At 42.7% G+C, this 23,865-nt stretch overlaps 1 protein-coding gene across 1 annotated transcript; it reads left to right on the top strand.

The window, feature by feature from the left end:
* Window positions 1-5,971: 5,971 nt before the first annotated feature.
* Window positions 5,972-7,660, top strand: LOC311486335 (G-protein coupled receptor 22; the record flags this gene model as incomplete). Its single annotated transcript, XM_084542147.1, has 1 exon — window positions 5,972-7,660. One exon carries the CDS (start codon window positions 5,972-5,974, stop codon window positions 7,658-7,660), a length of 1,689 nt encoding a protein of 562 aa, XP_084398273.1.
* Between the last annotated feature and the right edge of the window lie 16,205 nt (window positions 7,661-23,865).

The following is a 23,865-nucleotide window of genomic DNA, read 5'->3' as shown; positions in this document are numbered from 1 at the left end:
ACATTTTGCAGCTTTTTCAAGGAAACATCCATCAAAAAAGAAAAAAGACAGCAATTTCTCTGGAGATAGAAGCTTATATAAACTGTAATACAATACAGCTACACTTCATTTTGTAGTCAGATACATGGCCCTCTGCTCACTGTCATCAAAAAACATTTGTTTTTTTGCTTGTTTTCAGTCTGATTTTTGGAAGGAAGTGATTTACTTTACTACATTTACTTTGGCTGTTGTTGTCGACATGTAAACAGCACTAATGATTTCCATCCCTAAGCAGAGACTCACAGAGGACCTGGATAATTTTTCAGCAGTTCAAAACAAGAGCCAAGAACTTATTGTAAAGGACAGACTAACTCAAAGCAAGCATTTAAGACTGACTATAATTTACTTAATCTTGAAGACAGGCTGCTCTACTGAACAAGACGTTTACCATATGGAATAACGCCTGACTTGCATATCTGCAGCTTGTGTACCTCTACTATTTAACTTTCAGAAGTACCAAGAAGGTCACGCTAATCATCCAGACAAAACACAAAACACCAGCAACAAGCCAGACTCTGTGTATTCTTGCCAACACTTCATTGCGTTCTGTGAACAGTTGTTACTCCCTCGGAAATATGGAATTTGAACACGTCGAGGCTTTCCGTGCAGCCCACGGGCAGTGCTCTTGCTTAATTAATTAGCATACTGTTACAAATCTCACATGCATCTGCTTGTGTCACATCTAGATTGCCAAGGAGTGAGTGAGGGGGGGGAAATGGGAACATGCTTTTCAGGCTCGGATGAGCATTTTGAATAGCAGCAGGTAGAGACCCGGGCATGCAGCAGCACGATGGACGATGAACAGTCAGGTCACAATCAGTAACCTGTTTCTGCCTCATTTCATATGTTCCTGGGAAACACAGCCATGTGTTGTACACCAGAAAAGAACTCTGGCCTTGAAATGCTTTTTTTATTTTTATTTTTTTCTGTGAAGAAAAGTGTGCCTCTATAAGAAATTAGAGAGTTTGAGTGACTCATTCCTGAACAGCAAATGTAGTTTTATTCACATAGGGTTAAAACTAAATTAATCCATTTTAGCATTGCAACCAGAATAGGGTAAATACAACTAATACTAGGGTATTGTGCTTTAGCTATTATTATTATTATTATTATGACTATTTTAACTTTTCTCAGAAGATAATTTTTTACACCAGTTTTAGTCCTGTTCACAACCTACAGTATATACACTGTTGGACGTCCTCCTCTTCCGACTTATCCTCTCAGTGTAGTAATGTGGCGTGTAATTTCAACAAGACATAGCCAATAAATATGCCAAGAAATATGTCACACTGCGTTGTTAGTCTGGGACGAAAACACGTCTACTGTTTGTCGTGCTGGGAACAAGTAATTAAGCCTCTGGCAGGAAATGTGTTGTCAGAGTACAAATTAAATACGTGGCTAGTTTGTGTGTATAGGCCGAACGCAAGATTAGGGGAAAAAAATGGAAAATAAAGAGAGAAGATTTACTTTTCATACTGATAACAGTATTTGCCCTCCGATATTGTGAAAAGAGGCTTGACAACATGTCATCTCTGACCCGACACCAGGGTTATTGAGCTGTGCTGTCTAGGACGCTGTCACTTTATTCTTTAGGAGCAAATCACAGAATCTGCCACGAATGACACCAGATGTGGTAAAAAGAACAAAAAGAAACTAGTTAAAATCACTCTCCTTCCATACAGAACCAACTTGTCACAGTATTTAGCTTTCAACACAATCAATAGCCTGTAAATCAGGCTATTGATTGATAACCCATGAGGTCAACAGACAACTACAAAAAATATATGGTTCAGATTAGGTTGTCTTTGGGTTTAACGAAGGGAGCAGTCAGGACACGTTTTAAACTTAATACTTTTTAAATTTTAATGCCAGTTTTTTTTTTTTTTTTCAGGTGATTTCCTAATATAACATGTCAAGTACATGCCTGAAGCTTCCCCTGGCCATTTCCCATCTGTGTCACTTGTCAGTCACATGCTCGAAATAATTTATGGTGCCAAAGCTTCACCTTGTTTCCAGCTATTTTCTGGTGCACCAGCTTGCTCACGGACACATTCACCCAAACGCTGCTGTGTGTATATATATATATATATATATATATATATATATATATATATATGTGTGTGTGTGTGTGTGTGTGTGTGTGTGTGTGTACTATATTGCCAAAAGTATTCACTCACCCATCCAAATAATTGAATTCGGGTGTTCCAATCACTTCCTTGGCTTACATTTGTGAAAGAATGGGTCGCTCTCAGGAGCTCAGTGAATTCCAGCGTGGTACTGTGATAGGATGCCACCTGTGCAACAAGTCCAGAGTCCGTGAAATTTTCCACAGTCTGTCAGTGGTATTATAACAAAGTGGAAGTGATTGGGAATGACAGCAAGTCAGCCACGAAGTGGCAGGCCACGTAAGATGACAGAGCAGAGTCAAACACTACAGACCTCCAAACTTCATGTGGTCTTCAGATTAACTCAAGAACAGTGTGTAGAGAGCTTCATGGAATGGGTTTCCATGGCCGAGCAGCTGCATCCAAGCCATACATCACCAAGTGCAATGCAAAGCGTTGAATGCAGTGGTGTAAAGCACGCTGCCACTGGACTCTGAAGCAGTGGTGTGGAACCCCACACCACTGCTTGGCTCCTTAGTTCCAGTGAAAGGAACTCTGAATGCTTCAGCATACCAAGAGATTTTGGACAATTCCATGCTCCTGTGGTAACAGTTTGGGGATGGCCTCTTCCTGTTCCAACATGACTGCACACCAGTGCATAAATCAAGGTCCATAAAGACATGGATGAGCGAGTTTGGTGTGGAAGAACTTGACTGGCCTGCACAGAGTCCTGACCTCAGCCCGATAGAACACCTTTGGGATGAATTAGAGCGAAGACTGTGAGCCAGGTCTTCTCGTCCAACATCAGTGTCTGACCTCACAAATGTGCTTCTGAAAGAATGGTCAAAAATTTCCATAAACACATTCTTAAACCTTGTGGAAAGCCTTCCCAGAAGAGTTGAAGCTGTTATAGCTGCAAAGGGTGGGCCGACGTCATATTAAACCCTATGGATTAAGAATGGGATGTCACTGCATATGCAGGTAAAGGTAGATGAGTGGATACTGTTGGCAATATAGTGTATATATATTACTGCAGACTGCAGTGCAGTAAATTCTCTGCAGCTTACCTCTCAGCTGCCAGGACAGACAACTACATAATACTGAGCTCTAACCTCTAATGAACCTGAGTATTTACAATTCCCCCTGATAGACAGAAACAAGGGTGATTATTAGGAAAGCTACTCAAAGTTCGGCACCCTGTCTACACACTGAATTTTATTGTTCCCTCTGTTCCTGTAAAAACTAGAATATTGTGACTTTTGGTGCCCACAGGTCAGAGTCACAGCTGCTCACATAGAGAGCTTTTGTCACATTCTGTCTAGCTGAGGGCAACCACATGATAACAAATGTTTTGTACTCTATGGTCTGTGTCCCTTTGTGAGTCTTACCACTTCAGCACAGAGCACTAAGTATGCTTTATCACTGGACTGATTGTGGTTTATTGTTTCTCAGTCGTAGCAAAGCTTAAATTACTCTTGTTGAGAGCTGCTTGCTCATTGCCTGCTCAGAGCGCACTCATCCCCTTGTAATTATTGGCAGGAGAGTTAAGAGAAACGGATGACGTTTGATGAGACTGATCAGCTCGGTGACCACAGAGTACCATGGCTATTTTCAGTCTTGTCAACAACTCTGATTGGTTGTCGCATTATATGTGAACAGTGACTTTCATCATGTTTTGTTTTTCATTTATGTATTTGGTCAAACACATCCTGACCTTAATTTAACACAGTGCTTCACACGTGCCCTGGAAGACACCTCTTGGATAATGCAGTATTGACATGCATGTTTGCTTTGAGATTGATGTAAGTGATGAAATGTCAAACACAAAGTGCTCCTTTGTTTGCTCCAAGATCCTCTCTAGTCCCATGTTGTCCTCGATATTGAACAAACGCAAACCTGATTCTGACGATCATATATATTTTATTTTTGTCTTATTTTGTTTTTGCTCACACTGTGAAATCACGCAATCATGCAATTTGTTCAACCAAAGACGAAATTTCCGCTGCCAGTTAGTTTGGAGGGCTTTTAGGGACAAGGGAAATACAAATACAAATATGGAAGACGCGCTCGGTGAAGCCGGGCATGACTGAGACTTGGCTCAAAGTAGCAATAAAGTGAATAAACAAAGTCAAAATAAGGAATAAAATCAAGTAATCCACTTCACCTGTAGGTGTTAAAAGACATGAATTGAGCGCATTCACTCACTACTATTTTATGCAGCACTCAAAATGAGACCACAGGTACCCGTGAGAGGATGTGATAGGCAGTGTGTTTATGTGTTCCCTTGCCTCAGGCTTGTTAAACTGGCAGATCGATGATGCTTTAAATCAATGTTCCAGCAAAACCACAAACCCCATGAAACCCATTAGTGAATTAAGATAGACCACTGTTCCACCCTGAGTCCTGTTCTGCCTGCAGGTCCTTTCCACATGATAAATGGGAGGAAAAACTGTGGAATACAACAAACGGAAAAGGGCAAGCAAGAGGGTGAGAACAAAAGCTGTGGCAGAGGAAAGGTTGACATTAAAGGCTGAGGTCAGAGCTGCCAGGAAGGGCACACTTGTAGCTCTTCTTCATTCAGGTACTCGGGGGATAGTCTTCCTTCTCACTGCATATCAACAAGGCATCTCTTGAATCGATCAGCCCTTTGTGTGATTCCCTCCCATGCATAGGAGCATCGGGCCAGCCATCAATAGCATGCTCTACATGTAAAGTAGTCTGTCTCTGCCAGTAAACTGGAATGGGAACAGAGTAGGAATGGATGTGAAAAATGCAAAAAAAAAAAGGAAAAGAAAGAGGAGGTGTGAAGAGAGGATGCCGGGGAGCTGGTCTTTCTCTGATAGCATTGTTATGCAGCAATGTCTGTGGATCATTGATCCATTCATCTTCATTATGTCTCCCTCGTGAGAACTATTAACTGCTGCCACCCTCAGTTGGATGCCTGCTATGTTGACATGCAATGCAGGGTCTCTATCATTCTACCCATGTCCGCCTCTCCTCTAGGAGAAGCCGACAATTTTATACTGGTTGTAAAAAAAAAGGAGCCCTCAGATTTAACTGATGATTGACATTTTATTGGCTCTTCACAGGCGTAAGTTCTCTTCCAAATGTGGGTTGTCGATCACTGAAGCACAGTACCGGTAGATCTAGCCACCACAGACAACACGGAGTATGTCACTGAGATCTTTAACACTAAAGGTGCGCTGGCTGATTCCTGATTTGCAGATGCTTCACCCTGCACGCTTCCTTCCTTGCCCATATACTGTATGTTGTGTAAGAATGAATCAAACCTCCACCCACTCATGCTCATGAGAGGGCGTTATGTCTTTGTTGCAGATTCATACATGCACCGTAAGCACAGCATGGAAATAAATTCCCCACTGGTTTATTAAAACCTGTACAGCTCAGGGATCCTGCATGTGCTCATACCTACTCATGTCCCCCAAGAGACATCCTGCTCCAAATCATCTCTGAGCTGTTAACATTGTCTGTATGAAGCGTGCTGCTGTCTAACTGCTGAGCCAAGGGAGATTTCATGGGTCATCAGCAGCAGCTTGAATTGCAATGACTCCAGTCAACTGCCAAGATTACTTTTACCTCTCTGCATTAACTCTCTTCACTTGTAATATCTGACAAGTTCTCTGTCCCTTATCCGTCTTTCTCTTTTCCTTTCTATGTCTCCTTGTTGTTGTTTTTTTGTAGAACCAACCAAAGATCCAGTCATCACCTTCGTCGCTGTCTCATTTGAGCCAGAGGAAAAGGACACATAGAACATGATCTGGAGTGGAGGCCGCTGTTGCTATGTGTGACGGACTGCTGTGGCGTCAATGGAGACCGAAGGCTATCGTGACCTCCTGGAGACCAGTGACGGTCAGGGGGTAAGCCTGCTGGATGGAGGGAGAGAGGTGGGTGAAGAGGAGGGCTGGAGCACACCCTACCCACTTGGCTTCCAGGTGTCTCTGACCACTGTGCTGATGCTGGAGCTCGTGCTGGGCTTCAGCAGCAACCTGACCGTGCTCGTGCTCTACTGTGCTCAGTCCAACCTCGTAGATTCCGTCAGCAACCTGGTCACAGTCAACCTCCATGTGCTCGATATACTGGTCTGTCTGCTGTGTCTGCCTCTGACTGTGGCTGTGATCCTTCTGCCAGCCAGTGAAAGCGGAGTTGGAAGCCTGGCCACGCTTTGCTGCTTTCATGAGGCCTGCGTCACATTCACCAGTGTGGCCACAGCCGTCAACGTGTTAGTAATCAGTTTGGACCGTTACGACATCTCAGTGCGTCCAGCCAGTCGCCTGCTGACACCCAGGCGTGCTGCACTGCTCCTGGCAGCCGTGTGGGCTGTGTCTCTGGCTGTTTTCTTCCTGCCCTTCATTGAGGGAGACTTCTTCTCTTCAAGTGCTGAGGATGGAGAGGATGATGAGCCAAAAAGGCAAGGCAATGACTCTGAGCTCACCACTGCGCTGACCCCCATTTTTTCCTCCCTCTCTCCTTCCTTATTACCCTCCACTTCCCCCTCATACCCTTCACACCATCTGCCTCCAGTATGGCAGAACAGGACACTGCTGTGTGTTGGAGGACAGGGGTATTACACAGGCATGGCTATGTATTACCATTTGTTGCTCCAAGTGCCCTGCTTCTTCATAGCTGTGGCAGTCATGTTGTTCACATACTCCAGGATCCTTCAAGCGCTCAACATCCGCATTGGCTCACACATGATGAGGAATACACGTTCAAAGGACTCCACCTGCCGCATACGCTGTCGGAGACGGAGGAGGAAGGATCTGAACTTACCTACAGAGGTAGTGTCCTCCAACCAGAACCAGAACCTCTCCCATCCTCCCCTCATCCCCTCTCCTACCCCTACACCAACATCACCCCCACCGCTTTCCTCCATGCCCCAAGGGATGTCTGACAGCGGAGCAACAGTCACCACTGTCAGCACCGCTGCCACCACTCCCATCGCAACCACACCAGCAACGCCTGTCTCTCCAACCCTAGCCTCAACATCAGCTCAGACCCACGCCAATACACCTCTGCCTGCCTCCTCCATGGGCGTACAGGCTTCGGTTTCTGCCATCATTGCCTTGCGGCGGGCAGTGCGCAGGCACCGAGACCGGCGGGAACGTCAACGTCGTGTCCTAAAAATGTCCCTAATCATCATATCCACCTTCCTGGGCTGCTGGGCCCCTCTGTCTGCAGTCAATGTCCTGATCCTGTGCATGGGTCCCAGTGACAACCTGGTGCGGATCCGTCTGTGCTTCTTGGCAATGGCTTATGGAACAACCATCTTTCATCCTCTGCTCTACGCCTTCACCAGGCAGAAACTGCGCCGCGCCCTCAAAACACGTGTTAAGAAAAGAGTTGTGTCACTCCTGCAGGTAGACCCAGCTCCCAGTGGGGGGACAGTTATTCATAACTCCTGGGTGGAGGGGGGAGGCCAGAGAAAGAGCCGTAAGCCGCGGGTGGAGGCCAGCGATTGTACCGATCGATGCCTCACGGAGGCAGTGAGGGAATGAGGCCGGTTTTCAGAGTGTTACTTGCATGAGCGAGTGTGCGTGTGAATTTGAAGAATTGTATGTATCTTAAGAAGATAGATACAGATGTGGAGTGAGGTGTACTTAAATCTTGCTCTCTGCTCTGCTTACGCGGGCTGTTAATAGTCCACTTTCTGGGCGACCAGGTGGTGAGTGCAAGCATTATGACACCACTATAGACACACCTACTGAAAGTACTAGTGTGCACTCAACTTATAGCATAAGGGATAGATAACCACTAATGCATACAATACATACACTACATGCATACAATACTGCTCCTGCGTGCACTTCAAACTTGCATGTGCATGTACATATGCACAGACAGACACACACTGCACACCGATCTATATTTAGTCATTATCTGTGAAAGCACACCAATATCTACCTGCACAGATATTCTCAGTGAGACAAATATTAATGGAAGTCTATGTTTCTTCTTTTTCCCCCCCGTTATTTTCTCATGCCTTAATTGAGTTGTAAGTATATTCTCATGGTGCTGAATGTCCCGCTGTATGTTTACAACTATGTATCAACGTAGAGTGAAACTGTTTGCACATACTATACTTGGTATAGCAAATTAAAGGCAGACAAAATGCAAATGTTCAGATTCAAAGTTTACAGACTCACATAGAATTACCAGAAACCTGCAAAAAAAATAAATAAAGGGATTCAGATTTGATTTTCAATAAGCACCATGTTTTAGAAGAATGTGTGCGAGTTAAACTAAAAGGCATGATTTTTTTGTTTTGTTTTGTTTTTTACTATGGGGATAGTTGTTATAAATGTATTTATGCGTTTGTGCGCGTGCGTGTTTGTGTGCAACAAGTGCGTGATTGCGTAGATGACCAAATGTGTGTGTCCACGAACATGTGCAATAAACCTTGAGCAAAGCAATGACCCCCTAGGATGTGAACAAAGAGAATGTGAAGTCAAAATTGCTGGTTTTCTGTTTATGGTTTAGATTACAGGGGGGAGAGAAAGGACAGGGGACTTCATATTCCGACTAACAACAGGAGGCTGGTGGACGTGACATAAAAGCAAATTATATGGAGCAATTGTATTTATGTGTATATGACAGGCCATTGTAATATTGCTGAAATTGTATCACTTCAGTTTTAAAGTGGGAATTAAAGGGCAATATTTTGTGAAAACTTTATTTAAAAATGTTTCTGAAGTCACTGCAGGTTAACAAGTATCATAAAGTTGAGAAATCCCTAAATGGAAAAACAGCATGGGACATCTCGTTGCGTTATCCGTTTATTGCTCTGGATGGCAGAGTCACTGCTTTTTGGACATTACTTTGAACGGCTACAGAGACCGACAGCTTCTGGACCGAGTCCTGGACATGTTACAACATATATATATATATATATATATCTCCTCAGGGCTTCGTCTCTCATTTCCAAACTTGCTGGACGAAAATACAACAAGCCAGCCCTCAATCAGCAGATGTATAATGGGTGTTACAGTAGGTAAAGATTTATGTCACTAAGTAGAGTACACTTTTAACTTTGTATGGACTTGGAGTGCTCCTCGAGCTTTGGGCTATCTCTTCTTTCATCCTCACCCCTTTTACACTATTTGTGAGCCAGACAGAAGACAATAACTCTTGTGTATTCATGTACATTTTTCAGGGATGTAAATACTAAAGTGTCTGATTTGGGTTTTAGTCTGAGGAACCTTTTTCTTTGGCCAAAATCATCTGCCGGACAGAAAATCAGCCATTGTGATAAACTCTTAGCGAGTTGGAAGGTTACTGTAAAGAGAAGATACATGTACGTGTATTTGTGTTAATACTGTATGTGTGTACACTGTATTGTACATTTATGATCATGTGTATAGAGAAATATTAGTATTGTACAAGATTTATATTAAGTGTTATTGAATAGAACAGAATCTGTATTAAAAAAATCTCATCTAAGAATTAGCATCAGTTTATTGTGCCAATTAAAACACAGTTCATGTTCACTATATTATGTTAATTAGTGATTTTAAGCTGCAAGTGTATGTGAACGGTTGTTTGGTTGACAGACTAACAACACAAATGACCATTTCCAGTCCAAAACCACATCAGTGAATCGGCTATCACTGTCAAAACATACACCGATCAGCCACAACATTATGGCCACTGACAGGAGGAGTGGATAACATTGGCCATCTTGTGACAATTCATCGTTCTGCTGGGAAACTTTTGGACCTGGCATTCATTCATGTGGATGTTACTTAGACCAGACCAGGCACCCCCACCCCATAGCAATGACACTCTTTAACGGCACACACACAAAAACGATTTAACTAAAAAAAAAACATGAAGAACAGCACAAGGTGTTGACCTGGCCTCCAAATTCACTAGATCCCAAACTGATCAAATATCTGTGGGATGCACTGGATGCACTGTGGGATGCCTGATCCACAGAGGCACCTCCCCTCAACCCATAGGGCCCAAAAGCCCCCACAGATATTGGATTTGATTGATTTTCAGATATCTAAAAACACAGCAAAAATCATGTTGAAGTGGTGTTATTTTACACATCTCTGTGCAGAAAACAATTACCAAAAGCATGCATGTATTTTTTTCTGTTTCTGTTTTACACAACGGAATAGAAAGAAAAAAAGAACATAGATCTGGAAGAAATTGCCCATTTATAACATAACAGCGTTCCAATTACAGACTTAATAATCCAGATCATTCACAGAATCATTACAGAGAAGTGCAAAGTGAACAGTCGACCATTTTAGAGCGAGTCTGAGGAATCGACAAGATTAGGATCTGTAAATGGGAGAATGAAAATGGGTGAGAGACTTTGTAAAAAATAACTGCAGCCCTTTATTTGCCATTTGAGCAGAGAGCTGCATTAATTCTTTGGGCTAGGGCCGATTTGGGAATCCCTCCCTAATCCTCTGGCCCTTACTGTCCAAATCTGTCTCCCTTTTTTTTTTCCAGCTGTCCCTCTGTTTCTCCATCTCCTGTCTCTAGTCTCTGTTTCTTTGATCCCTAAATTTAGAAAATCTGTCCCAGATACTTGCAGCATTTAGTGCTGGCTGTGGCGAACCCTCGCTATTTCTCACTGCGATGTGGCGACTTGTGCTAATCACCAGTGCTAATGAAGATGAAACCTGCTAGTAAGGTAAGCATCTGTCAAGGAACCTAAGTCTCTTGATGTTGACACTTCATTTATTTTATTTTTTTTACCAGAACCAATCTGTCTGCGCATGTGCTGTGTGATTGTTGCCTTACTGATTTGTGTGGTGAATCAACACTGTAGATTCCTCCACCCTGCTTGACAATCTCATCAGCAACCCCCTCCTCCTCCTCCTCCTCCTCCTCCTCCTCTTCCACACACCCATTTTCTCCCTTGGTCCTCCGTCTCTTTATTCCTCCCGGTCTGCATCTCTCTCATCTCTTATCCACACTCAGGCCTTCCAGAACAAAAGCGAGGAGCAGCTGCAGTGTCTGTGAAGGAAGGAAAGTCACCTTGGGGGATGACAGAGGAACAAAAAACGTGAGAGAGAGAGAGAGAGAGAGAGAGAGATGCAGAGAGGCAGTATGGAGGGAAGATTAGCGGGGAAAGAGAGAAGAGTAGGGAGGCAGCGAAACTGGCAACGGGACATCGTATGACTAATAAAGGGACGGGACTGCATCACTGCAGAACAACACAAGAAAAAAAAGACAAACCCTAAGTGGAGAATGATAAGATTAGCAGAACTGGCTGTTTTCTGGCCAAGCAGAGTCTAACAAAATTGCTTCTATCTATCATTTTAAGACAATATCGTTATGTTTGGATGGAATCCAAAAGCAAAACAAGTCATAAGTCAGAACAGCCAACAAGCAAGTATGAAAGCAAACTCCTCCTTAGTGATTTATGGCAAAACACTGGACCGGCCGTGACTCTGACAAATGTCTGAGCACGGTGATGGATGGGAGTAAATAACTAAAGGACTGGCATCGCACTGAGAGCAGGCTCCAGTATTTCCAATGGTTTTTTTATCAGATCAAGGGTTTCGTGATATTTGATGCTGAGACATTTAACGGATACCCCGCTGATGGGCTTCAAGAGCACTTTATTTGCGGTGAAAAGTGGACTTCACAAGGGTCTGTCCTCGAAATTTGAATGTTCAGAGACCTGTAATAGGCCTATGGTGCGTTTAAATGTCCTCAAATACACTCCACTTGAGGTCTTAATCGAGATGCATGTTTTCCAGGTCTGTTATTTTGAGATGAAATAGTGTTTCAATTCCATCTTGAATTTCAATTCAAATGAATGTTATTTATGTGCAGACCCCAAAGACCCCTGAAACCCATGGAGCGAGATCTGAGGCAATGAGGCAAGTGTGGAAAGGACAAAATCAGCAGGAAGTAGGAATGAATTCCTTCAGCTGAGTAGGCTTTATGTGAAATGTTTAGATTGCTTTTGTGGGGGGAAAAAACAAAACAATGCATTGATTCCACATAAATTCAAAACCATTCCAGCACATTAGTAATATATATAAATCTTCTTGAAGAGTAAAGTAATGTCAGAGGCTTTGACTGGTTCTCTATCCCGTCTATGATTAGGAGACCAAAATAAAACGACCAGCAAAAGCGCATTGTTACGTTAAATATAGTTATTTGCACGACGGATGTCCACACCGATCAGCGTGTCGACCAGTGTGTTATTAAGAAATGACGCCATCTTGTGTTCAAACCTTTGAACAGCTCGAGCTGAACGGCTAAAAGGTAACGCTGCTTTACTAGTCATATTCCAACCAGTTCCTGTTAACGTTAACGACGACGGTGTTTGTTTTCTTTTCGTATCATTTTCATTTCTTAAGGGCTAAAATAAAAACATCGATGGCTTCCTCGGTCTTTTCAAGGCGACCTGCGGCGCTACCGGCTAGGTGGTGCTAGCTAAATACACGTTTGTTAGCTGTTAGGGGAACACGTGGCAGCTTGTACCCACCTACAATAATACACACAATTCATAGACATGGTGGCGGTTTGTATTTTAGTGTCCGCCAGGGGGTCTGTACATGCGCGCCGAAATAGCTCAGTTGGGAGAGCGTTAGACTGAAGATCTAAAGGTCCCTGGTTCGATCCCGGGTTTCGGCAGCATAAGTGGGACATGTTTTTGTTGTTCCTTTTTAAACCGGCAAACAATATATGGCCTCACTAGTGCGAGCTCTTTTGCAATATATATTATTAAATTATTATGTATTATAAGAAAAAGTTGTAAAGTAAAAATACGTATCTTACTCTTACACTACTTGTAATGCTTTGGAATTTTGTTGAGACTGTTTTCTTTTTTCTTTCTATGTATTTATAGTCCAGATATCAGAAATGAAATACTGCCAGACAAATTCAAAAGTTTGTGCTGCATTGTGTTTTACATATATAATTAATAAAGCAGATTAATATATAGTATAACGGAGTAAAAAAGGTGCAGCATTTCCCTCTGAAAGGTAAAAGAGGCCTAAAGGTGCTTCACACACTTTAGAATAAGTACATGCTCTCTAAAGTACCTTTCCTTTTCTATTTCTGCAATATCAGAAAACGGTTCACACACAACGCGCATGTGCAGAGCTGCAGAGTTTAAAGGGAGACAAGTTCACGTAAATGTCCACCAGGGGGCGTTCTCGTTCATCAAATCATTTAACTGTAGAGCTAATGAGAGATTTATAACAAATCTATGTAGTTCATCTCAGGGCAGTGTTATAAAGAAAGAAGTAACCTCTGCAAAAAAAATGGGATTTTTTTTTTTAGGTCTTTATATTATAACATGCACAGAATAATGCATGTACAAAAACACAGTATATTTTTCAATCGTAACAACACCAGATCCAAATTCTCTTATTTTACGCATACAGCGTATTGTTGTAGCACAACAGCCATGAGGCAATTCACAGCGCTCAAGATTAAAGGCATAATGACAAGTTATAAAATAAAGCAGGAAAAGACGCTCCCTCAGATATGATAGCTCTCTGTTATTCAGCCTGATTAATCATTGGGACAGTTTTGATATCTGATAGTGTTTTGTTGTTGCAAAGTGAGGGTGCTGTTATCTCCTACAAAAATAGGGACAATAAAAATGCGCAAGGGAGTGTGAAAAAAACAAACGAACAGTTTCTGACTCAGCATCCCCGGAATAGGTCTAAAGTACAGTATAACTGGAACGGCTGTGTTTGCCAGTGTAGAGGAACTTTTTCACACAATCACTACACATGGTTTAGATGCTGCTTTAACCTGTATGTCTATTGAGGGAGGTGTATGTCGTACGTTCTGTAGTATTCGCATGTTCTTTCGGCACCTGTGTGTGGGATCCAGACAGATAGCTGAAAGGAGTGAAACACTGTGACCTCCAGTAGATAAAAAATATAAAACAGATCTGCCCTGTGTATTCTTGGCTCATTCGCCTCTTTCAGCGCTTGGCGCTTTCTCCGTGCTGTGCGCCCATCTGCAGATGTTGGATTAAACGCACAGAAAGACCAGAGTGTTCTGATTTCTTATTTCCCAACAGAAATTTTCCGGTGCACCTGCACACAGCAGGCAGAACATCTTGTAGACCCCACGTAGTGCTGCAAGCTGCTAATGTGTGTGTGAAGACTCTCTATTATCCAGGTCGTGTGTGTGTGTCTAAAACAAATCTAGGCAACCTGACAGTTCTGATACAACCCAAGAACAGAAGAAACCACCTGGATGAGTGGTGAAACCCTTTTGTTTTGGCTTTGTTTTGGATATGCTGCTAGCTACTTTTTTTTCTCCTTCGACAGCTTTGCAGAGCTACACAATTGTTTTTCAGTTTTGCAAAGGCCACGCGGTGCGGCGTTAGTCTTTAACAGGCCCTCAAAGTGGACATTGCATCTTCTACTCTGATTACGCCAACGCAGCTCCTTGTCGCCGGTATAAAGGTATCCTACTATCAGCAGATGTATGCAAAGTCAAGGACAGATTGAATACTTGGAATTCACCTCTACTACACTACTACTGATGAAGCCTCTCAGATTACACGTGTTTGAATGCAGTTTCGCAAGACAAGTCTGTAAGACTTATCTTTGTTGTTTGGACAGTTTGGGATTCTGGCTTTTGTCTGAATGTTTTTACATGAAAACTCTTCTAGTCTTGTGTGTGAAAGCATGTCTGTGCACATGTAGACAGAACTCAAGTGAGAATTCCTAAACAGTTACACACACATACACACAGACACCAAGGCCAAACAGTATTATATAACTTGTTGTCACTGTGCATTGTACTATGTATAACTGTGCATGTGACAAATAAAACTTCTCTTATCTTATCTTATCTTTCATCTTCTGTAACCGCCTGGGGGGCTGGAGCCTATCCCAGCTGTCACTGGGCGAGAGGCGGGGTACACCCTGGACAGGTCTCCAGTCTATCACAGGACTAACACAGAGAAACAGACAACCATTCACACTCACATGCACACAAACGGCCAATTTAGAATCACCAATGAACCTAACGAGCATGTCTTTGGACGGTGGGAGGAAGCTGGAGTACCCGGAGAGAACCCACGCAGACACAGGGAGAACTCCACACTCCCACTTCATCCCTTTATGATGGGTTTAAAAGTTTTAAAAGAAACCAAACTAAGAGACATTTTATGGCGTCAACAGATTTCACATGTGTGTGAGAAGTCACCGACCATTTTTATTTTAAAGTTTACCTTTCGCAACGGGTCTTTAATCACAATCTAAACATTAGCTTCTGTGGTAATGCTCTCCAGGACTGTGGCCTTGCCGTCTGTGATTTTTGACCTTTGTACACATTGAAACTGGTCTATCAGCATCTAAACATATTCACTTCTCTTTCTGTGTTTCCCAGACTTGTGACAGTTCAGCAGCGGCAAGGGCGAGTGTTATTTATACACACCTTTCCCAGGGAAGAGCGAACCCGGTGCACTCTGAACATCAACACGTGCCAAGTTTTTTTTTTTTTTGTGAGTGTGTGTCGGTGCGGTTTAGGAGACATGAGGAGAGAGTGTATTTAAACTTGCCTTTGATTTAGCCAGAAAATGTAATCTGTATTTGACAACAGTTTACAGGAACTTGCATTAGGTGCAAAGTTACTGCTGAACTCAATTTGTTTCTCTATGTTTACGATAGGTCTCCCCCCCAAAAAAGAAATGTATATCATTCAATATAATGATTTACATAGTTTTGATAATGTACTTATTTTGAAGTTGCATTCAGTGTTACTGGTTTCCAAAACAAAAGGAGCAGCATGAATTATATTTAATCACAAATAAATAGTAGTTTCATGTATTTTAACAGGTGACACACAGTTCCCAAACCACGGCGTCCCTTAACAACCCAGGAAAAAATATGAAATAAAATTGCTTTTTGTGCTATTGTAATTCTTAGTTATATCATCGCTGCATTGATAGTTGAAGGCATGGCCATGTGGTTTCTGGTAATTGCGTCACCTGGCTTTAGTTTCGAGTTAACTTACAAATCCTTTGTGTTTGTAATAATACACTGGTAGGAGTGATGATTCAGACTCTGCAAAACCCACCTTTCTGACTCCTTATGGTCAGGTACTGATTACGAATCGACTCATGTTGTGGTTCTGTTTGTTCACGTGTGTGTGTGTGTGTGTGTGTCAGATCAGGCGTCACGGGAATTAAACGGATTAAACTCTTTATTCTTCCATGAGTGGCGTAAGAAGGAGTGACCCTCCCTCCATGTCCTGGCAGGTAGAGGACAGGTGTTACCAATTACGCTGATGATGCTCATGTTCTCAAGAACAGTAGATTTTGGTGATACCATCTTGTGGTATTCATGACCTCAAGTTCACAAGCTGTGACTGGTTTGCTGATGTTTTCAGAAAAGATGGAGGTAGATGATAAGATAATATATTGTTTTTTTTCTTCATAATTTGTTCCTAATACCTTTGTCATTTCCACGGTGGGACAGTGTTGTGGCAACTGAAAATCAGTCACTTGTCTAGTGCAGATGAGAGTTGGTCAAAATACCAAGTTATGACACAATATTCATTTTCTAGAAAACCGTTATTGCTTGCAAGCAAGAGCCACTCATCAGCGACAGATGATGACTGAAGAGAGGCAGTCTCTCCTCAACTTTTATACTAGCCTAAACAATGTTCTTATCTGTAGTCACATCATAAGATCACATATGACTTGACACCACTCATTGTACTAACATCTCATGCAAACTCTACACAGAAAGGCCCCAGTTAAGGCCCAGATGGATTCGACCCCAGAACCTTCTTGCTGTGAGGCAGTCCCTATAGGACTTCAGCTGACATTACAACCTGAGCAAGCATTTCGTGTACGTCACCTCCCACGTGGTCACCACAGACTCACAAATCCCATTTGAAGGCAACATAATTTTCATTAAAGTGGCCCAGTAAGCAGTGCCGTGTCATGTGGTCTTTTGAGTAGTTTCTGTGACCCTGTTTGGTTTTCCTTGTGTTTCCTGTTTTTATTGTGTAAAGTTCTTCTTTGGTGTTTCTTGTCTTCTTTTACTTCCTGTGTTTTCCCCCTCTCTGCTTGTTGGATTGGTTCCTTGTTGTGTGTTCCACCTGTGTCTCGTTAGCTCCTCTGCCTTTACCTTTGTTCTCTATCAAGTCGTCTGTGGCATTACCCCTGTTTGTCCTACACTTTGTGCTTCCTCATGTTCCTGAGTTCCCGTCTCGGTTTTGGTCCTTACCTGTTTTTATTTAAGTCATTTGTTGCCAGCTCCTGAGCTCCTTTAGTGTCTTGCGTTTGGGTCCTACTTCTCTAGAAACCATGATGTGCCAAGGAGCTAGCATGCGACAATACAGGAACGGGGATTCTGAAACTGATGCTTTGGTCGAGACAAATCAGAACTCGAAAGTTTTCGCTTGGCTATTCGGAGAAAAAAAACAAAAAAAACGCAGTCGAGCAGCTGATCCAGAACTCCGACTCTGAGTCTCTAGTTTCACATTCAAGCAATGTGGCAGCATCCACAGAAGTACGCTTGGTAGCAGTTTGAGACATGTAGCCCTCGCTGTATTTGGTAGTCAAGTTGTGTTTTAAAATTCTGACTAAAATTAGATATTATGTGTTCCCTGGTGCATCCGGTCATTAGCCTCAGCTAGCTTTGTGCATTTCTTGCCGTCATCCATTTTAATTGTTTACTTTTGGAGTCACAGCCAAGCAGCAACCTCTGAGGCTGAAAGATGAAGCCAACAAGGAAGTGCCAAAAACCGCAGTACCTCATATGGCATGTGCTCAAAGGCCCAACTTTACAGCGGAAATAAACATATTTACAGGCTGGCACATAAAAAACATTTTGGCTTCTTCCTTCTTCCTTTGGTTTCTTTATCGACAGGTCGACGGCCTAGATGCCACCCGCCCACTCATGCTACACCTCCTTGGCCATTCTTTAATTAGCTGGAATCAGACACTGCCATGATGGCGATGGGCTAGGCCACCCACACTGTGCTGCAAAACCACTCATATGGGTGACGTCATGGAAGGTTCATCTATTTTCATATACACCGATCAAGCACAATAAAGCATAACCTTCCTGATATTGTGTAGGTCTCCCTTGTGCCTCCAAAACAGTTGTGACTCATCAGAGAATGGACATGGGTCTTCTGAGGGTGTCCTGTGGTGTCTGGAAACAGAATGTTGTGAGGGGGGGCCTTTGGGTCCTATGGGTTGAGGGGAGGGGCCTCTGTGGATCATCCCACAGGTACTTGATCAGTTTGGGATCTAGTGAATTTGGAGGCCAGGTCAACACCTTGTGCTGTTCTTCATGTTTTTTTTGAGTTAAATCGTTTTTGTGTGTGTGCCGTTAAAGAGTGTCATTGCTATGGGGTGGGGGTGCCTGGTCTGGTCTAAGTAACATCCACATGAATGAATGCCAGGTCCAAAAGTTTCCCAGCAGAACATTGTATTGTCACAAGATGATCAATGTTATTCGCTTCTCCTGTCAGTGGTTTTAATGTTATGGCTGATCAGTGTACAGTCCGTGATCCTGGCACATGTTGACCTGAAAATTTGAAATTTAAATGATCGATCCTATGAGGTGAACTGAACGCAGGGAAATGTTATTAACTTGTGGCTGAGCTTTCCCTCTTCTGACAAAATGTCCAAATGTTTGTCCGGTTTTGTTAAGATAAGTCCTCTACTCAGCAGTTGTGTTGAATTTCTATGTCAGCACTGCAGACAGAGGACAGGATGAGTGCTTTGTTTTGCTGCGCAGATACTCGGAATAGGCCCACTTCCTGTATTTAACAAGCCCACTCCCAAGAGCACTTCCTCTTCTCAGATCTCAGATTGTCCTCCTGCATGCAGCTCTCTGTGTGGCCTATAGAACACATAGAGCCATTGAACTCGGGTAAGAAAGCAAATGCCCCAGAGTAACACACAAACACAAGTTGGAGAAAGTGAAAGAGAGGCTCGCAAATAAAAGAGCCAGACACAGATACTGTTGCTTTCAAATGCACCGTCATTGAGTGCAGACTGTGGTCTTTCTGTTAGTTACAGCCCTGGTGCCAAATGGCACAAAGATTCCCTGTCTCTACCTGCTCCAGTCCCTCCTGTCCCAGACACCTGAGAGACAGCCGCTGTCTCATGATACCACAGATGCAAAATAGCCATTATCCAAACAATGGGTAGAACTGAAGGACGGGCTGATGGCGTTACTGTATTAACCTCAGTCCGGTATCAGTTGCATTTTGCATTGGAGGAAACTTATTTTCATAATTAAAGAAAAAGGAAGAGAGAAACTTAACACCAGAATGAGTTGACCTATTTCTGCACATGTGGTTTTGAGGATGTGTTTGTTAATTTTAATCACGTATCTCCGGCTGATCAGACAAGTCACACCAAGAGAATTTTGTTTTGCTTCCATTTTTGAATAAAGAGACAAAGCTAATTTATCACAGACCAACTTCCTGTCACTGTTTATGGTTTTTCCTCTTGTTTTGTTGGGTCCACACTGTAAATGATCTGGAGTTGCATTTAATGAATGAGCGTCTATGTTATTCTACTTTTAATGTGATTCTGATATTAAGATTACGTTTATGACTGTGATCACGATTATGATTCCTATTTGTCAGCTACTCCTAATAAGCTGCATGGTTCACAGAATGGCTGGTAAAGAGGTCTGTGCATTTACGTGGGTTATGTTTGAGCCTCAATCTGAAATCCTTGCCTCTGAAATTAAGTCAGCGTCATGAACGCTGTTTCTTGATGTAAGGTACATTTCCTCTTATGGCACAGGTGTCAAACATACGGCCTGCAGGCCAAAAGTGGCCCACCAGAGGGTCTATTCTGGCCTGCAGCATGAATTTGTGTGAAAAGTGTGAAAACTATCTAATTTGTCCACTGATTTAGTTAGAGAAGTGGACAGAACACAACACTGAGACCCAGGACTAAACAGCAGACAGCAATGTGCCCAAATCGCACTTATTTATTTATTTATTTATTTATGTTTTTTGAAGGATAGTTTATTAAATGTAAACATTCACCCGATTTATTTGTTCTTCTTTGCACTAAAACAAAGGGAAAAAAATCTGGAGTTGTCGTTACTTATAGGTTTTTATGCTCTTATCTTATTGGTCCGGCCTGCTTGAGATCAAATTGGGCTGTATGTGGCCCCCGAACTAAAATTAGTTTAACACCCCTGATTTACGCCATCACTTCTGACCTAAGTCTTGTCTGACATGATGATTTTTAAAAAAAAAAACAAACATATATGATGCTGTGTGGCTGATTTGTGCAGTTGGCTCTTGTACAGTGCACAGCTATGTGTTAGATAAGAGGGCAGGGGATAGCGTTCTTGTCTGTTAAATACTACTTATACCAGACAGCTGCAACATGTCCTGGTTCCCATCAGGTACTTATCATCCAGCAATAAACCATGTCGTTAAGTTTACCCTTTCCAGTTTCTTTCTTTTCTTTTTTCATTTCCCAAGAAGCAGCGCTGGAAAGAAATGTATATGCCTATGCATTCAAGTGCTTAAGAACTTATTTGATGTCCTTTATGCATGCTACCAGTCGTACCATTTTATTCAAATAAGTACACAGAACATAGAGGGGTTTCATACTTGTCCTTGAGCATAGAAACTGAATACCTCCTCCACCGCTGCCAACAAGCAACTATTTTCAGTCAAGATTTCCAAGGAGGCCGTTCTTTGTTAGGTCAGCAGAAGGCCCGTGTCTTTGGAAACGTGTCACAACTTCCCCGGCATTTCATCAAAGTAGAAAATGGCAGGAAGCTCCGCACCTTCAGGGTTGAAATTACAGATTAGCTCAAATGTTTCCTGTCAGCAACAAACAATGAAGTGAAAGCGGTGGTTAAGTTCTGTTTGATGTAGCTGCAGCTCCTATTCTTCTACCGTCAACTCAACGGAAAGTGGAAAGATCTAAAATATGTCTGCTTGTTTGTTTTTATCGTTTACTTTTTCTTGCTCTCTATCGTTTCTCTGGTCTTTTTTTTTTAGGAACATAATGCACTAACCACATCTTGCAGAAAGGACAGGTTGCAAAGTTAATAAATTTGGTGGCTAGGCTATTTGCTTCTGTCACATACTTGGAAATGTAACTGCAAATACACAGATTCCTTTGGTGGTATGCATGTCACAGACCGTCTCTTCTCCTCTCTGCTGTCGTCTCCGCTACGATCTTTCAGTTGTTGGCGGACAGGCGAGTAATGTAATCCTGCGAGACGCATGCCACAGTGCTAGTGACCCTTTGCCTCGGAGGACTTCCGTACTGGGCCAGTGTGAGGTAAAGAATTCCCATTGACCAGTGTGTTGGAAAGTTTTTATTTATAGCATAGGAAGAGGGCTGCCATGAGGGGCGGCTGCAATGTTTCAGGGGTTACTGTTCCTGCGACCCATAGATCAAGATGTTATGTTTGTGGCTGTGTCCTGTTGCTAAGATCAGGAGGACACAAAACAGGGGCGTTGGCACGGTGCATGCTCAGCCCTGACTCCAGCAAAAAGAAAATTACACTTTCAGTGCCTCATATCATTTGACAGAACACAGATTAACGGTTGACGATCTCTTTAAGTCCTCTGATGATAGGCAACCTGGACCAACTACTGCGGGGAGATGCCAGTTCTGATGTTGGAGGGATTTAGCGAGGCAGGGGTGTCATCTCTTAAACACTTGTGGTCATCAGGGCACTATTTGGCATTGTACTTTTGCCAGGTGACTTTCAGCTTGGCAGGACTGTCAGCTCAGCAGGGCTTTTATAAACATATGGTGAAGCAACCACATCTTTGCGAGCCTAACAATCCTACTCCTCCCAGTGTGTGTTTATGTAGACCTAATGTCACGTATTCACCGGCCCTTCCAGCTGTTTACACAGATCATCAGACATTTTCCTGAGCCAGCTGAGGCCTTGAACTCAGTAAGGATTGGCTAACTTTGCAAAAGTCGGGTTAAGTCCAAATATTTTTTTCCACGGATCTTATGCTTCTATTTTTAATTAGGGGAAAACATCACTTCTAGCCAGAAAATAAATTCCTGTTGCATTCAATTCTTTTCATATTACATCTTGAGCCTTTTCTCTTTGAAATGAGATTACAGCTAAGATCACTAATTGACAGCAGTGGTGTCCCTGTTAGAGGGATAATTGTCACGCCGTCCAGTTCCTCTCATCTTTCACACGTGTTGGAACATAGCTGAGGTCAGACGAGTAATGAGATCATTTCACTCTATTCTTAACGATTCTCACGGGAGCCTCAAAAAGAGTACATGGGGTTGGTATAATTATCTCCCTGAACTCATTCTATCTTTCACTCACACACGCTCATAGTAGTATTGATTGTGTGAGAGGCTCTGCAGTGTTAAGCAGGCGGCTGGATCCTCACGTGGGAGGTTCTCCGGTGTTACATTACCATGTCCCAGCATCTCAGAACACAAGGTGAAGGGGTGAATGGATGAATAAATGAAGCACATGCACCCTGAGGAGCCCTGACACACATACCCTGTCATCTAACTCCTGCAGCACACGGCTACTGTCCAGTCCAAAATGGCTCTCCTCTGTAACTTAACCACTTGTGATTTTAAGCTTGCTATAAACATATTTAAAGAAAGTTGTTAAAAACCCCCATAAAGTCAAGTTTTAAAAATAACACGCTATACATCACCCACACACCATTATCTCACCCAGCAATGACAAAAATAGCCACTTGGTTATGACATTTTAAAGTTCATTGTCATTTCCTGGAAAATGTTTTAAAATGCTGATGACCTCGCTCTGCACTCGGGGGAGTGTACTGACTTTCAATGTCTCCACTAGCCTGATCATTCTCAAGACTGCGTTTATTCCATGTTATCTTAAATAATTTGTAAAACCTATAAACAATTAACTGATGAATGGATGGATGGAAGAACTACATTTTTTTTAATGTAGCCGGGACATGCAAAATGATCATGAGATAATCTTCAGCTGCTTATTCAAAGACTAAAATGTTTAATTGCCATGCATTACTGCATGAGTATTTTGCCTGTTGACCCAGAATATTAAGTAAAACATATACATCATATGCCCATCAGGCATAACATTATGTCCACCTTCCTAATATTGTACGTCTCCCTTGTGCCTCCAAAACAGTTGTGACTCATCAGAGAATGGACATGGGCCTTCTGAGGGTGTCCTGTGGTGTCTGGTAACAGAATGTTGTTAGTGGGGGGGTCTATGGGTCTTATGAGTGGAATGGAGGGGCCTCTGTGGATCATCCCACAGATACTTGATCAGTTTGGGATCTAGCAAATTTGGAGGACAGGTCAACACCTTGTGCTGTTCTCCATGTTTTTTTTTAGTTGTTCCTAAAGTGCTTATGTGTGTGTGTCTGTGTCAGGCTGCATCCTGCTGGGGATGGCTGCTGCCATCAAGGAGTGTCATTGCTATGGGGTGGGGGTCTGGTCTGGTCTAGGTGGGTGGTACATGTCTAAGTAACATCCACATGAATGAATGCCAGGTCCAAATGTTTCCCAGCAGAACACTGAATTGTCACAAGATGGTCAGTGTTACTTACTTTGGTTTTAATGTTGTGGCTGATCGGTGTATAGTGCTTAAACTCATGCAGGCTTGAAGACCATTTCATTTTATATGTGCATAGTATCTCATTCAGGAGAACAGTTAAAGCCTTTATATCCCTTAAAGAATACTCTGGCTCCCAAAATAAACCATCCTTTGAGAGTCTGTCCCTGAACACACCTACATTTTATTAAAGAGCTCAC

Source organism: Chelon labrosus (assembly GCF_963514085.1).
Source record: "Chelon labrosus genome assembly, chromosome: 4".
In the NCBI taxonomy this organism is placed as follows: Eukaryota; Metazoa; Chordata; class Actinopteri; order Mugiliformes; family Mugilidae; genus Chelon; species Chelon labrosus.
This window is presented reverse-complemented; position numbering and strand designations above follow the sequence as displayed.